The sequence below is a fragment of the Amblyomma mixtum genome, chromosome 3, assembly GCF_055824585.1.
Source record: "Amblyomma mixtum isolate Tamu chromosome 3, ASM5582458v1, whole genome shotgun sequence".
Lineage (NCBI taxonomy): Eukaryota > Metazoa > Arthropoda > Arachnida > Ixodida > Ixodidae > Amblyomma > Amblyomma mixtum.
Genome location: NC_143014.1, coordinates 111509889 through 111527427, shown reverse-complemented (window position 1 = coordinate 111527427; position 17539 = coordinate 111509889). Strand labels below are relative to the sequence as shown.

At 42.0% G+C, this 17539-nt stretch overlaps 1 protein-coding gene across 13 annotated transcripts in view; it reads right to left on the bottom strand.

Moving 5' to 3' along the window:
* LOC149351412 (uncharacterized) overlaps positions 1-17539 on the bottom strand; it is a 214447-nt gene that overhangs the window by 17442 nt on the left and 179466 nt on the right. For 12 of the 13 annotated variants that reach the window (XM_089580739.1, XM_089580740.1, XM_089580730.1 and 9 more), the window contains 2 exons: positions 7775-7867; positions 4081-4803 (listed from right to left, as the gene is read on the bottom strand). In XM_089580739.1, the coding sequence (XP_089436865.1) occupies positions 4081-4803; positions 7775-7867 (816 nt within the window). Of the gene's footprint in view, positions 1-703; positions 709-4080; positions 4804-7774; positions 7868-17539 lie in introns of all 13 variants that reach the window. The other variant, XM_089580741.1, reaches the window with a different exon arrangement.

The following is a 17539-nucleotide window of genomic DNA, read 5'->3' as shown; positions in this document are numbered from 1 at the left end:
TACCATTTTTAATGTGTACAGCTGACCTAAAGTCCCTGAGCACACGTGCTGCAGCTCTGATGTTCAGCTAGGCATCATACCCAGACTGATATTACCTGCCTGATATTGCCCAATTACCTCTTGCAATGCTTCACTAAAAAACACCGAATCGAACACAAAAAATTTGACACTTCCAAGGGTAAATTACAAAGCCTTCTGAATGGCCCCTTTCCCTTCCTGTTAAAATGTGCAGTTGCCATTAGCACCACATTAACACAAAAAGGAAATGCATACCACCGCCATTCTGATACAAGCAGGAACTTTTTTTGCATTTTCAAAACTGCACCATAGTCCCTCATTTCTAACAGAGGATTTCAGGCACTGCATTCATCAAAACTGGAATTTCTCCAACAATTAAGTAGGATATCTGTGCAGCTAAATCTAGGCTCTAATTTTGCTAATGCAAAAAACAGGAGCAGGCCCATCACACCACTATATGAACAAAAGTATGATACAGCACTGTTTCCCAGTTGAGCACCATGCACACAGTGCAACAGGCCTTGTGTCAAACCTTTCTAATGAACCTCATGCAAACTAAGAAAACATATTACCACGGAAAATGTCTGTAACAGAGTTTCTGAACGGCATACAAATGCCCATTCTGCAAACCAAACAAGCAAGCAAACAAACAAACATCTTACGGCAAGTAAAAGACAGAATAGACCCTTTCTCATGTTAGCACACCCCATGGCAGTTTTGATGCTTACATCGCAACAAATGTTTGCACTTGAATCCTATGTGGAAGTAAATTACCTTCCACTTAAAGTGTACAAGAAAGATGTGACCAAGGCACCCTTACAGCTACACCAGATCCAACTTACTGCTGGCTGTGATGCAGAAAAAGCGTCTATTCTAGTGCTGGTCATGCAGGTGCGAGCCTGCAAATGGCAAGTAAAAATAAACATTTAGGCAAGAGCCAATGATGATGAGGTGACTGAGTGAGTCCGGCGGATCTTCCAACCAAAAGACACGTAACCAAGAATGTCGGAACTCTGCAGGCAGGCGTTCCCAAGATGCACAGCGTGCAGGCGACTGACACTGTAGAGCAATAAAAAAAGGAGGCGACCAAAGTACCTGGCTCCAATGGCGGCACCCTTGTTGCCACAGCTTCATCCCCAGAGGTGCGCAACTGGTCTGCATCTGGGAACAGCTCGTAATCAAGCTCAGAGAGTGGTGCTAGGGCACCACTTGCCTGACTGCCGATTTCCACTTCCGTGGACAGTTGCGGTTGGAGGTCTCCGCTGTTGTCCTGTGACGAAGGCACGGACTTCTCCTCATGCGAGCCAGCCTCAGGTGAGGGGACGTCATCTTCTATGTCCGGCGCTTCGTCTTCAGTTCGCACTTCAGCGAGCTCCACATCGCTCTGTGAAAACCCGTCCAGTAACTGCATCATAACTTCATGACTACATTTTTCAATTTGTGCCTGATCATCCAAGGACTCAGCTGTTGGTGAGCCACGTCTTCTCCGCTCTTGGTCTTCATCACCTTCGTCAGCAAATAAAGGGTCTCCTAAGCTCGTAACTGAATACTGAATACGGTCTTCAGAACCACGACTTTCCTTCAATACCTGATACATTTCTTTAACACCAAAAGGGCTCTCTCTTTGGTCTTTCTCTATTGTTGATGGGGGGCCCGCCTGAGACAACGTTTCACTCACTTCTGACCTTTCAAGGGGACTACCAGCAGCATATGCAAGCACACTGTCACAGATACCTTCTTTTATGGCAGTTTCACGGTCGGCTTCATGAAGTGATTCTACTAGGCTGCTTGCAATGTGAACAACGCTTTCTACAATGCGGCTGGCCTCTTCAATTTCTGTCTGTCTGTCAGACTTCAAGGGTACACAAGGTGCTGAGCCTGCTGCCCTTTCATCCAGAACAAAGCCAACACGTTTCTCCACATTCACCGCTGTTTCAGTGGGCACACAAGGTTCCTGGTGTGCATTTGTGTCATAATCCTGAAATATCTGAGGAAAGTGTACCGCCTGATTCAAGGTATCAGGGTCTGTAGTTAAAAATTCTGCTATTTTTTCAGCTTGGAGATCACCACTTGAGAAACTACCTCCATCTTCAACCTCGTCTTCTAAAGATGATGAAGTGCCCCGAAGGAATGGTATCACGAGTTCAACTTCTTTATATCTGGAGAGTTCCTTGTGCTGATCCTCATCAGAAGAATATGGCACATCACTTCCGCCTTCACACAACACTGTGCTTGCCGTTTGGTGCAACTCATCCTGACTCAAATGTTCACTATCAGTGTCCTTAATGACCATATCAGCAGCAATTTCTGAAACTGTTTTTGAAAATTCAGCACTCCTTTTTCTATCGTCACCACATGACAAAGGCAGGTCCCCAGTCTTGTCACCAATACGTGAAATTTCACGCAAGTCGAAGTCACTACCTTTTGGGCGAGTTTGAGCGTCCTTTACAACACCACTGTGACCAACAACTTGATAATCTATTACACTGCTTTCTGTGGGAACATTCATACTGTCTTCCACAAGTGATGCTTGCTCGTCTTCGCTTCTTGCGAGATCCAAACTACACTCTTCATGAGACTCTTTTGGTAGTGGTGACTCCAGACCAAAAGTGGACCTCACACCTTGAGCACTGTCATAATCGAGACACTCCTCTCTTTCTTTTCCAGGTGCTTGCTCAGAGAGTGTGGGCAAGCACTCCCCATGATCAGGTTCTGCAATGCTAGTAACATAGTGCCCTGCTATTCTACCATGTTCATCAGTGAGCAATCCCGTGTCTTCACAAAGTATTTGAGATTCAGCATGATCTCCAAGCAGTTCAGAAGCACTTTCAGAAGAGTCCAGAATGCTTCCAACAGTTTCAGGTGCTTTCTTGTCTTCCAGTGGTGGAAGTTTGGAAGTGATTTCTGAATCGTGACGTACAGATGGCTCAAAGGCTGGGCTTGCACGCTTCCAATCGGACGTCTGACCAGCTGGCAGAGGTTCATAATCTTCCAACACAGTGATGAATTCTTCGAGGTTTTTGTCATAGCTATCTTCGCCACTTCGCCTCAAGGTGCTCTTACGATATGCATCTAAAGCAGCCAAAACTTCTGACTTTTCTTGTTTTTCCTCAGCAACTTCCCCGGTGGCTTGAAACTCTAGCTTTTCAGGTGTCAGGCAAACTGCAGTAGAGCTAGGTGTACTGTAGGCACCTCTGGGTGGCTCTTCTCTGGCAAGCTCTGCAGCTGAATTATCAAGTGTGCTCTCAATGTGATCAGGAAGAACTTCACGTGGTATTGAGACTTGCGTTGCACTCAAAATATTTGCATCTTGCTCGCTATCTTCATCCAGCTTGGAGGCAATGAACTCTTGACTTGATCTATCAAGTGCTTCCAGAACCTCTTTTGGCAGACCCTGTGTGACACCAGCTTTACTTTCAACAGGAGCAAGGCTTTCTCCAAATGCTGATGACAGCTTGTGCTGTATGTCAGCATATTCTGTCTTCATGATAGTTTTTTCTTTTGGACATGTCTGTGATTCAACTTGACTAGGCAATTCGACGCAACCTTCAAAAATATTTGGCTCGTCAGAAACTTGTGCAATGTCTAACATTTCCAGCTGTTTTCCAGAGATGATATCACACACTGGCAACACTGCAACAGGTGCCGCTGCCAACACAGCACCTATTCTTCCCACATCGATTCCTTTAGCCTCTTCTGCAGACCCTGCATGAACCTCTTCTGAAGGTAAACCCCTTATTTCTGGGGATTCTAAACCTGTCATTTCAGTGGCTGAAGAACTAAATGTCTCCAAAATGGCACTTTGAGGGCTTGCTTTAATACCCTCCTGCAGAATTCCTGACCCAGCCACAATGCCCATCTGAAGGCCTGAAGCAAGCATTTGTGACTGCGAACTACGTAAAGTAGGACTCTGTTCTCTTACAGGCTGCCTGTCAAATGGAGTGATGTCGTTGTTAGTCTGGTTAGGAGGCCCAGCTTTGGACAAAGTTAAATCTGTAGTAGCTTCATGCACCAGACACACAGAATTATCATCGCCTAATGCACTAGGGAGAGGTGGCTTACCGGCTTGGCTACTTTCCTGTCGAGAGGCTGACAGGGAACCTTTATAAGCATCACGTAGAGGCGAAGGTTTGTCTCCAGGCAAGTCAGAGCTGCATATTGAAGTTTTGCTAACAGTTTCTTCAGGTGCTGGCATTCGCACTCTCATGTGGGAAAACTGCCTATCACTGAAGTCTTCAGCCACTTGAACAGAGCGCACATCAAAAGCTTCCTTATCAGCGTCACTTGTGTGCACAAGCAACCGTGTATCACTCTTTTCTTCAGTGCTTCGCAAGACTTCCGAAACTGCTGAAGGAACCTGCTGTAATGAATCACCAATATCCATCTGGGGTGCTGGATCCACTAGGTCCACTTGGGGAATGCTCGCACTGGGCAATGGGCTTGCTTGGGCCCCATTCTGAAATAACCTGAGTCGCTCAGCAAATACTATGCTCTCCTCAATAATCTCTCCTTGTGAAGTGAGACTTTCTGAGCGTGGTCGTGGCTTGAGGGTCACAACTGGTCGTGTCAGGGCTGTGTCCAGTGATGGTGTGCTGCCCAGCCTTGCACTGAAAGTTTCCTTGGGAGGTGACTGTTCAGATAGCTTTTCAAAAAACTCTTTTTTCTGGAAGAATGTAAGTGACTCCGCTTCATCACACTCCGAAGGTGCACTGGGTGTAGAGCTGTGATGGCCATCTTTAGATGAATGACTTACGGTAGTGGACGTGGTGTCGCCCCTAGGAGCACCTGTCGTATTCGGGTGGAAGGGGAGAAGGGGGAGGAACAACTCAGGTGGCATACTGCTTTGCTACAGAACTGCTGCTCCTCGTCTCCCTCTTGAAGATCACGTGACGCTGATGAGCATGAGTAAACAAAAAGAGCACTATGCACTCCACAATGCTGTCTTTTGTTACAAATACACAGCTAATTTTTTCACAATAGCATACAAAAGACAGTGCACTGTGCAGGTGCAAGTTTATAAACCGATGAAGGAACAAGCAATAGCTGCAGCTGCAGACAAGAAAAAATGTAACAATAATTACAATGCACACAAGCTAGAGAAAATCAAAGAGACTAAACTGCTGTCCAGGTGACATTTCCGCTGCTATTCACAAGTCCTACCCTACTTGTGCTACTGTATGCAGCCATGGGTGACAACGAGAACTGCCAGGCTTCGCCAACCAATTGTAAATGGTGTTAGAAAAAAAACAAAAACAAGGCTATTGCTCCCAATGACAACTGGTGCGACACATACACACAGTCGTGCAAGCTTTGTGAGAAAAAAGTACACAAGCATGGAAAGAGACATGACCTGGCATAATCTTTAAACTGCTCTTAAAGCCAATGTCATGCACAATGCAGTACCTTATGAAAAAACAAAAAAGTCACAACTAAACTACGTCAAAATTTATCAGCTGCTTTACATTACTCTAGAATGGGTACATGGGTCGGAGATCAAATTATAAACAGCACTCCTGATACATTTTTTGAGCTCAGTAAACAGAAATGGAAAGGCAAAAACTAATATTTTTGTGTTCACCAGTGGTGCTACTAGGTGACAAAAGAAGCAAACTGTTCTAAGAGCATCCAACCTATACCGTGCACGCTCATGACACTTTTTCCACAATAGCTTAAAATGTACAGTATAATACATTCACATTGCTAAAATTTTGTGGTTGAAGCATCACATAACCTACTGCATGTTGCTACTTCATGTTACTGAACCCACGAAATTGCACAATCACAAAACTTTGAACAATCATGCTCAAGGTAACCATACAAACATTCCTGTAAACACATTTCGGACTTTCAGATTCATATACCAGGAACAACCATACTTGAACAGAAAAAGACTGGCTGATGATGATGAAGTGTGTGGTAAAACACTATTTCATACAAGCAGTACAAAAGCCTTTCTTGAGATAAGCTACGCAGGTTCACAGCAAGTGTGCACGACATACTCAATAAAAGGAGGCAATCAACGCCACCTCACTAACTTGACTGCACAAATAAATGCACGTCAGCTTTCTGTTTTGCTTAAAGCAACCAAGGATATGCCAACAACAAAGCAGAATTAATTCTTATGCAAATTAGTTGCAATTAACTTTGCCAGTCAGAAATAAATGCATTACTGCACATAAATACGAATCCAAAAGCACACATAATAAAGAAGCAGCACTGAAAATTTTTACCATGCACCAAGAGGCAAATGCAGGCCTGAAACATTCATTTCACAAATAACTTGATGAACAACAAACGCAACAATAAATTCAAACACATGCATATAAACTCTGCAACAGTTAAAACAAAAAAAAATACATGACTGCATCCATAGGAAGTGCATTTCAGAATCAGAAGAGTATTAAAATGTTTTCACAACACTGCATTCATCACCTATATAGAGAAGCCACAACTGGGCTCTGATTATACCAGTATATTTGCCATCGCAATCTTAGTTATGGGATTTTATACAGCCTACTTGCTGCTGACCTCACCATGTGCATTAATTAAGAATGTGCAGCAGACGAACTTTAGCTGCAGCCCTCAGTGCTCACCCAAATATGCATGTTTTGTAAACATGCAGGTCACATACATTTCTCTCTGCTACAAAAGTGCAGACCACAAAACTATGGTGGTAGCACTGAGTGTACACTTGCAGCCACAAGGTGCATTTAGGTAGAAAGGAATAAATATATAACAGCGAAAAGTAGAATTTGCACTGCATTACAATGTAGCACATGCATTAAATGTCTCCACCCGGACATAAAACTGGCATAAAAAAAAGCAGTGGAAAGGTAAAATTCTTTTGCTCTAAAAATTATTTTGTATGGAAAAATGAAAAACAATTTGTTTACCTAAAAGGACGCATGCATTTATGCAGTGAAAGCTTGAGACAAATTCTGTAGACAGCTAAAAAAACTTTTAAACCACGTGATACCAGGTACTGGTAGCAGGTTCAATTTTTTTTTTGTCCAAAATGTCACCAACTTTCAACTTTTATCCAACAGCACCTAAAAACTGCAACAATTTGAGAAAACATTGCCTCAGGTCCAAATAAAAATACTAAAATTTACTTTTGCACTCAAAAGGAAGAAAAACTTCGTAGTAGATTTACTTACTTCAGTGCCTAGTACTCCCTCCTTGCACAGTTGTAGAACATTAAATCATTCCCACAACTTTAAACCAACATGTGGTACTGCCGTCAGTAGCAATTTTATTAGGGAAAGGTGCAGTGTTTGGTATAAAATGTAAATAGCATGGTGAACGAGCTCAATGGAATGAAGGCAACGTAAGCATTTTTTGCCTAGCAATATAAGTGAAATAAAACCACAAAAGCAGAGCCAGCTTGGTTCAAATTTGCTGTCAATATTAGAGCAGCATGCAAACCAAATGTCTTTCGTCATGCGGGTAGCGTAGTAAACATGCAAACAGTAACAATACTAAAACTTCTCATTCCCAGTGAGCCTAAATTGTACAATACAAGCTGCTATTTTCAGGCTTCATTAATGTGAGTTGCATCTACTGATTTATGCTTCAATCTCAGAACAGGTTGAAAGAGAATGAGCAAACGCCCAACCCATAAGCCATTACTGCAATCAACAGGAAAGTGTGATACTACGGTCCCATGTTAGCACAGAAATTGACACTCACTGTATAAAGAAGCCATGTACAAGAAGCAGAGGTTAAAAAAGAAAGAACAATTCCAAGGGCAACTTACCTTCACTCGGTTTCTTTGATGTCACAGTAGTATGTGTTGTCTTGCTTATTATGTGCCGCACTTCTCCTGAATCTGGGTCAGTTTCAGTCCACTCTGTACAGCAACAGGAAAACACAAATTTAACACCCCAAAGTGTCGTGGTACGTCATCATACAAAACCTTGACAGAAAGGCAATCTGCTGCAGTCTTAATGCAAAAGAAATGTTTTCTATATAACCTGTATAAAGTTTCTTTATTTTAAGAAATGCTGGGCACACACATTCAGGCTTGCACTAAGGTACAGTGCCAACCAAGTGCTTGTTTCCAAAGTTACCCTGAACCAACTCCATAAAGTGGTTTTCTGCAGACATACAAATAGTTTACAATTCCGTATTTGCACGAATATAATAAGTTTTTTTCCCTCAAATCATCTGCTTCAGAACACACCTCGCATTACATCTGGAACCAAGGCACGAGAATAACCCCTTCTTTTTTTTTTTTTTTTGCTACATTTAACGATAACACCACCACCAGGCTAGTGAGCAACAAAGAGAAGCCAACTTGTGAATGACCTTGGGCCATAAAGGCACTCTGTATGGCATAAACGGACATAAGAAAATTGGTTAAGGGGAAAGGCACAGTAACTGTCTCAACCTCGGTGGACACCTCAACTGTGCTGTGGGGTAAATAATGGAGGGAATTAAAGAAGGAAGAGAGAAAGAGACACCGTAGTGATGGGCTGGGGGTTATTTTCGACCACCTGGGGTCCTTTAATGTGCACTCACATCGCACAGGACTTGAGTTTTGGATTATTGAAAAAGGAAAGGCTGCGAAAGAGCCTTGGAGCAGGGAAGTAAAAAAGGGGCAAACAGGCACATGACTGGGCAGCACGAACAGTGGCAGCGCGGTGCTGACACTGGATGCCATTAATGCATGGCACACTTTCCCACACTCAATTGTGTTGCACGCTTATGAAGTTTTGCCTCTCGAATAACATTGGCAGCACGGAAGAATACGCCATGTTTATGCATAGCCCTTGGCTCTGGTTGCTACAAACAGAGTTACAAAATATTATGTTTTCATTTTCCTGGTGGCTCAAACTTCCCCCTTGCATCATATTTGTGGATGCATTATATTCGTGCAAGTACATATTAACAACGCTTACCATTACTAGTGGCTGGCAAATACTTAACCATGCGCAGTACTAGGCTGGCTGCCATGTCAGCATGACTAAGACAATACCATGCTCCAGAATATTCAGGTCATTGCAACTATACAAAGGCAAGATTTATGTGGTCAATCTGCATGAAGCAGTTTGGATGCATATAAACTCAAGAAGCTTAAGGACCAGCAAAGCAAAATGCCAATATAAGAGCTGTGTAAAGCAAGCAAATATGAAAGCTCCCAACATACCAAAGTCAATTAATGGTGCCGGTGAGTAGCAGGCTGTAAAGCTATCTCAAGACACAGTAAATGTTATTTTACACTCCACAGCACTTATCCACCAAACACTCAAGCAAAACAGTTACACAAACATGGACAAACCACAACACACAGCATGCAAACAGAAGGGTGCAAGCATGAGCATGGTAGAAGTATGGGAAGGGAAGCTTATGAAGTGACACAGCCCCATGTTTAAGTTCAATATTGTATTCCTTCAGGCAAAACCTAGCTTCAAAGCAAGAATATGAAACCTAATCTGATGCTTATGGTTGCTGTCATATGTGAATGCCTGCCATCTTAGAGCAATAGTCATGAGTGCAAATGATTAAGTGTGAAGAGCTCAAAAAATTATTCAGCCAAAGTTATCTCGGATCATATTTTGATTTACCTTCTTTCATATGCCTATCAGAATGAAACTGAATAGTTTTTCTCCCTATATTTAAATCAACAGGAGGACTAATACCCCGTGCAGCTTATTTAAATGTGATGCAGACATGTAAAAAAAAAAAAATGTGTAGAAGAAATGACGAGGTCTTAAGGCCACAACCAGCATAACGTCCCCACAAAAAGAGTTATTAGCCTGTTTTCCTTTCTCTTTTTAGTGCTTCGTTTTCTTTTACATCAATGATTAACAAACAACACAATTTATCGTCTGTCTGTAATGCGGACACTAAATTAAAGCTAGAATTAGTGCATCAAAAATATGGAAAGATTAAAACAACATAATATTAGCAACATGAGTGGGCCTATGACAACAATAAGTTTTCAGAGAAAAAATTATGTGGCTGTGAGCAGCACTTCACAGTAGCAGACAACTACATATTATCCTCCCTTTTTCATTGTAGAATCTAAATATGACAAAATTTTAAGATTGCTGTATCCTTATTAGTTACAACTGTTTTACACTATTGACTTTACACGCAGCTTGAAGTATGAATCAATATTTTTAATTATGCTGCAAAATTAATTAGGCTAAGCAAGCAAAGATGCAAACATGTAATGCTATAATTTAACACTACAAGCGAAACACGCGTGTTTTCATGACAATACCATAAAAACAGTGGTCTCACGGTGGCAAAACACGGAATTTTTGTTGTAGCACATCAGTATGTGTCATCAGGTAGCTGAACAGGTGAGAAGAGTTTTAGCAACACACATGTGCAGTTTCTTTTAGTAAGGAGGATAAGGTTAGAAGTACAGATCAGACACCAAAAGTAGACAAAAAAAGGTTCAGATTGAGAAGCCCTCACCAACACAAGAAAGCAGAAAATCAAGAGGACAAGAACACTCTATTCTGATGGTGCTTTTTCTCAGAAGTGGGAGCTTCCTTTCAATCTGTTAGACAACATGTGAGCAAGCCAGAGAGTTAAGTGGTGCAGCAAGAAAGCAAGAGAGAGACCAGAGCTGCTAAAAGGAGCAAAGTGGCAGCTGACCTCCTCCACTGCCGATGGCATGGTGGGACTCCGCACCCAAGTCTTCAATGTCTGTTCCATCAGAGCTCACATCAAGCTCTTCCAGGCCTGCCGTCAGTCGGCATGTAGGGCTCCGTGGCTCTGGCATGATAACAAACTCCCCTTCATCTGTCAAGGAGCCCACGTCTTCCTCGACAAAAAATTTTCTCAGCAGGCGTTCCTGATCAGCACGGTTTGTCAAACGATAAGGCAAGCCAGAGCTTGGATACCGAAGCTTGCTTCTTTTTGCTTCACCCGAGATCTTATATTTTTGCGACCGAACATCCAGTTCGCCAAGCACAGCACGAACATGGGCTGACAAGTTGGCGAATTCAGTCTCTGAAGATGCTGACCGTGGTGACTGGCACACTTCAACTGCTCCTGGCGATGACAAGGAGCATGGCTGCGAGTGCGACCTTTGTCTGCTATGTGATGGTTTCTGATCAATGTGGTTGCTATCGCCTCTAAGCCATTTGCTATCACTAGGAATTTTTTTGCATTCCAGGTTATCCAGTTGCACCTCTTGAATAAATCGCTTCGCCACATTCTTACTCTCTTCTGTGTTTGGAGGCGAATTGCGATTTGGCATAACCTGCTGCTTCGCAGTTTCTATATCCAAGTCTTCAACATCAGTCTGATTTTCATCATTGGAATCCTCGTCTTTATCAACTAATAATGTTCTCTGCTCAGCAGTATCCATGTCCTCATGGTCGCTCAAGTTTTCAACATCAGTTTTGTCACCCTCATCATCAGGATGTAATGGACTAAGCATTTCCACCATTTCAGGAAGGTCTTCAAATCGCTTCAAGGATGGCTTTGGGGTAACTTCTTCAGCTTGTCCCTCAGGTGCTTCTTGCACTGTCACTAGAAGACCTCCGGGTGTCTCTTTACTGTATGTAGCAGCCTCGCACTGCCCATTATCAACTGCATTTGCCGCCATATCCGTTAGCAAGTGAGAAGTTGCTGCCGTGCTTTATTTATTTATAGTGGCAGTAGCATAAAGCAGTGCAGCAGAGATGGTGCAGACTGTGCAGGTTGAAAAAAGGTGATGAAATAAAGAAGTCGAAGAGAAATGTTCCTTTGGAGGTTGAAACAATGAGTGATGAAACTGTTGATGTGCTTATTTTATGACTGGCTGCAGTCTTTTTGCACTGGAAAATGGATTTACTAGTTTTTAGAGCGCTTCTTGCCCCGTTTCTTTTGCTTCTTGGATGCTGTAAAACCATCAACAAATAAAAAAGGAGGTGTGAGTACAACACAAAATATAAACAAAAAAAACTCAGTTGCACTGCAAGCTCTGAATAATAATGTGCTTGAATGAAAGTGGCAAAATATTAGGGAACATTAATTTCTGCAGATATCAAAAAGAAAAATGACATAATAGACTGCAAAGCATAACCTTAAGACAACATAAATTCATGTAAGAGAACATCCTCTCATAATCACATATTAAGCTGCAACAATGCCACGAATACAAGTGCAATCTGAAATATACTATCAGTGCTTGTCAGGAACATTTCACAGGAACGGAGACATAAATTATATGAATACCTATTTTACAATAATTATAGCGTAGAAGTATCAATTTTTCTATAGTGAACAAGACAATAAAAGTGCCAACATTAAACATTCTCCCCAGAATGACCACTGGCAAACATAAAATCGGAAGTTTAAATTATCACAAAGTTTACCAAGAATTTTGCACCAAGTAGAAAGGGGCATGGCTGTTTCAACCAAGGATTATTGTTATGAAGATACAATTCAAAAACGTCATCCTTCCTCTCTCTCAAATTTTTTTTTTGTTTCGCTGCAAACAAGTTCCCACATCAATAACCACAAAGCCACCTGCTGAACGAAAAGCTTAAATCAGACTGAAAAAAAAAAGATGGGTAATGATGGGAACAGCGTTTTTCCTAGCGTAGACCAGAGATGGCAGGGAAATGGCAGCGAAGGCGTGTACACATAACAGGGTTAATAATTTAAGTGAGCTTATGTAAGAAAAGTGTGCCAGGTACCATTTTTCGAAACTTCATAAATCGCATCATATTTTATGCTTTGGCAATTCACTTTGGCTGGCTGCTTTTGTTGCGAGCAATGAATGCACTGTTGGTACTATTCATGCAATGCATGAGTGGAAGCCCTATTTTTATTTTTTGTCACAATTTGAGCATCGGGTTGGTGCCAGAATGATGAAGCCAGTGTAAGACTATGATACCAAGCACTTGAAATTCACTTGCACGAACAGAATATCTAATGATTAGGTTGTCGTAATCACACTCATCATTTTTGTTGCCACTGACGATGGTGGCACTACCTATAAGAACTGCTTCCAAGTGTAACAGCACCACCAACGCTTACAGCAAGACGAAAGTAGACAGCAAGGGCATCCAAGCATTCATGGCTGCCGGGCAGAGTTATTGTGTCCACCACCTGACCACCTTTCTCATGCTTTGCACTGGCTCTGATAGATGCAGGTGCATTGCTACGGAAGCAATACCCATGCTGTAAACTCAAAACTGACTGTGGCTGGGTAGCTGAATGCTGCCTGACCACAACACACGTGACAGCGTTCGCACGTTTCACGTGCAAGGACTGGCATGCCCTAAAAAAATTTCAAAGATGCCCAAAAAAATTTCAAAGATACAGTCATACATGAAATAACATGAAATTAACGCTGAAACTTCACATAATCATACCCTCTGAGTGAAATTTCAACAATTTCTGAGAGTAATTTTCAATTTCACTTCAGTAACCCTTTACCAGAATTACCTGAAGTGTTAGGTTATGTAAAAACACACAGGCATCATTCGGAAACCAAGCACAAGTCAAACATAAATGAGAATGAATTTGCTAGAAAATATTTTTTTTATTGCTTTAATGATAAACTATTGGCAAATCCCACAAAGTACATACAGTCACCCATACAGTTGTTATAAGTTCTAGCCTTTACTGTGAGAACTTCACTTGTCACATATAGGGACATTACCCCAGTACTAACATAACACTGCTCACAGCCCTCATGTTTCTGAAGAAACTTTCTAGCCGAAAGAGCAGCATGTGCCAGTTACAAGCGCACCTGCCAATTTGGATTTGAAGAGTGACTTTGCCATGCAAGCCTTTGCTTATGGCTCTTCAACAGCAGAAGTTTTGCATTGTTAAGTTACACCCCAGCGGCCTCCAGTGCCCACTTTCATTTTAGTGTGCTAGCACAAGATGCCTCACTAGAGAAAAAGCTGCCCTGTCTACGAGTGAAGCCTCCAGGTGCCACCAGTCGCTGTTGGTATGTGAGTGCACCAGCACTAGGAGGGTCACTATCAAAAAAGCCATTATGTGTACTGGTGAAGTCTCCAGCTGCCACCAGCCAAGGATGGCAAAGTGGAAAGAGGGAAACCCCCTCTACACTTTCAGAGGAGAGAAAGGAAAGTGGGAGAGGGAAGACAAAGAGAAGGTGAGAGGCGATGGGTTGCAGATGGCAAAGTGGAGAGCGGGACATCCCCATTTTCTTTTTCGTGGGCTAGCACTTGGCGGGTCACTAGCGCAAAAGCCATTATGTGTCTTAGTGAAGCCTGGTAGTGTCCTGGTGAAGGAGGAAAACCAGTTTCGTGGTAGCTGCAGCCACGTAGAAGGGAGGAAACCTGTGCATGCCAGCTGTAGCCAAGTGAAAAGGCAGAAGCCACGTCGCGCCGGCTGTCGCTTACATTGTCTGTAAAACCATCTTAAGTAACCTATGCGAAGGGTCCATACATATTGTGCTAGCGCACCTCATCACATTTAGTTTGACAAAGTAAATCGAGGGTAAATTTTCTTTCCAGAGCCTTGCGTCGCATGAGGTAGAGATGGCAGTGAGCGTCAAGAAATAATTTGTTCGCAAGATTCGCAGATAGCTGCAACAACTCACAGCAGACCAATTCTGAAAAACTGACTCTTTCAGATGGTTCTTTCATATCATCATGAATTGAGCACGCAACACGGGCCACCCGCGCGTGTTGCCGTCCTTGATACGCATAACAAAACCACGGATTTCATAATTTTCCAAATAAACAGAGCTAGAAAATGGGCACCAGATATGCAGAGTGCACGCATGTAACCTCATCGTTTTTCTACGATACTTATCTTTAGCCATGCAAATGATACCACAGGCCATACACTACATCGCTTCTCTTGTCTGTTGTGAGGACGCTGACGATTTTGGGAGGCCATCATGCCTTCGAAGTCCAACCCACTCTGCCTGCCTTTCACTCACCCACTACATGTTCCAACAATCATGTTGGGCATACAGCCCTGAAATTAGCCATAAAAAGCTCATAGAAACACACCAAAATAAGAGAAAATTTAACATGGCATCTCCCACACCACAGGATCAGTGCAAGATACAAGCTGTTTATTTTGCAATAACCGAACCTGCACACTTTACTTTCTAAAATTGGTTACAAACATGCATCAGTCACCCAGGAAAGCTGGCAGCTCACCATAAAAGGTCAAATAAGTTTTAATTTTGGAAGTCCGAAAAAACTGTTGGTGGATGTAGTAGCTGCAGTCACGTTGGATTTTTCGGAAAAAATTATTCTAAACAATACTGGGGATGATTTTTGGGAAAAACAAGCGCGTGCTCATACAATGGGGAGGGTCAGTTAAAATTTGGGAGTCTCCCAGGCAATTCATGACAGTTGGCAGGTATGCACAAGTCACATGCAAGGCCACTTGCAATTTAGCATTCCTCTGTTTAGCTGGATGACCATTTGTACATACAACCCTGTTTACTTATCCTCTCCTGGCACTGCAAGAAGTCTCATGAAATAGTGGGGGCAGGTTGAATGGTTTGTGTTACACAGCTTACTTTTGCACTGCCTGTTTGGGACACTAAACAATGGTCCCCAAAAGGTTCAGTTATCGGAAAATTCAGCTCAGGTCTGTCTTATCTAGAGTCCACTGCACATGTCATACACAAGCGCACATACAAAATCAACTCAAATTAATTCGAACGGTTTGAGCAATTATTTTATACTTGCAGCTCAAGCCAAAATTGTGAATTGCAATGTGAACACTAACGCACACAAAGCACATTTCCAGTGTTTCCTATTTACTCGTATCCACACCACTTCCCCTTGGGAGAATTTAGGTACCAACAGATATTACTCAAAGTTCTGTCACAGACTTCATGCTTCCGTAGTTATCCAGTATTTATTCACCCTTCTAAATCACACCTACAACTTCTTTTGAATATGAGAGAGTGTATTTTTTGTTTTATGTTTTCCTCACAAAGTTATGTCTCAGGAAGGACCACACGAAACAAGAACATCAGATTGCATTAAATTATCTTGTAGCTGTGGCTGACCACATTGTTAGACAAGATTAAAAAATACCATTATCTGGGAGTCATCATTTCTTCCAATTTAGCCTGGAAAGTGCACATGTAACAGGTAACCAGCAAAGCTATGCAGAAGCTGTTTTTTCTTCTTAGGAGAGTCCTGCTTCACTTGACTTTTGAAATTAAACATCTTGCTTACAAAACACTTATCCAGCCAATTTTAGAATATGCAAACAGTTCGGTTTCCGCACACGAAAAATAACATTAACATGTTCGAAATGATTCCAAGAAAAGCTGTGCATTTTCTCTAAACTGTTACAAGCGGACTGATTCATCCACTGAACTTTTACAACATGCAGGCCTTCATACTTTTGCTAGTCGAGCGAAACTACAGGTTTGAAGTTTTTGCATCTACTACACCAAAACTCATTTAAGCTAAATTACTCAGATTTCATATACTTGAAACGCATTCGCCAGACTCTACAGATGCACCCTAATAGATTAGAAGAATTTTCCTAAACTGATAATTCCTTTCTGTTTTCCTATTTTTCTCAATCTGTACGTGAATGGAATGAACTGCATCCCTGTATTACTGCACAGGCAAATTTTGAGAAATTTGTTGAACTTGCCAAGAAAGCAGTCCTTTGTTTTACTTAGTACTAATGATGTTGGCATCTCTGTAATGCCCTAGCCACTCTGGTTTCTGTCTGGCTCTAAACAGTAGCCAGAAAGAGCTTTATAAATAAATGCCAATGTCTGTCTGTTCACCCACTCATGTTATAAACCCTCCAGGGGCTGGCAGTATGTCGGAGAAAAAAAGACGAATAAACAAATCAATAAACTGCTGCCACGGTGGCTCAGTGGTTATGATGCTCGGCTGCTGACCTGAAAGACGCGGGTTCGATCCTGGCCGCTGCAGTTGCATTTCGATGGAGGCAAAATGCTAAAGGCTCGTGTACTGTGCGATGTGGTCGAAATTAGCCGGAGCTTTCCATTATGGTGTCCCTCATAGCCCGAGCCACTTTTGTATGTTAAACTCCTAAACCATAAATAATTATTTATTTATTATGGCAAATAATCTAGCGCTGCAGATTTGTTCTGCATTTAAAGTGTTGGCTGACACCTCAATATCAAATCAATCCCTCATTCTATTTATTTATCATCTCAAGAATATATTTCTTTTTTTTCTGAATATAATTGCCTCTACAAGCTGTTTTCTTGAAGCAGAAATGCTGCAGAAGAAAATGAGAAGTATGAATAAACCAGAAGCTTCATTCAAACTTTCAAAAAAGGCTTTAGCAAACGCTGACAACAGGCCGATTAAAATTTTGACATTATGTGAATTAAAGGGAAGTATAAATTAACACAAATCCACTAAGGGTGTGTGCATGCATGTGCACATTTATAAAACTTCCTGGCTCTAGTTCAACAACACAGAGTGGTCAAAACATACAGTTAAAAAAATGCTAAGCTGTCATAAAGCTTGCATGGCCAATATATATCTAGCTTCAGTATTCTTGGATTTCTTTGCAACAGTATGTACATGTAAATATGCAAAATAATGGCAACACATCAGGGACAATT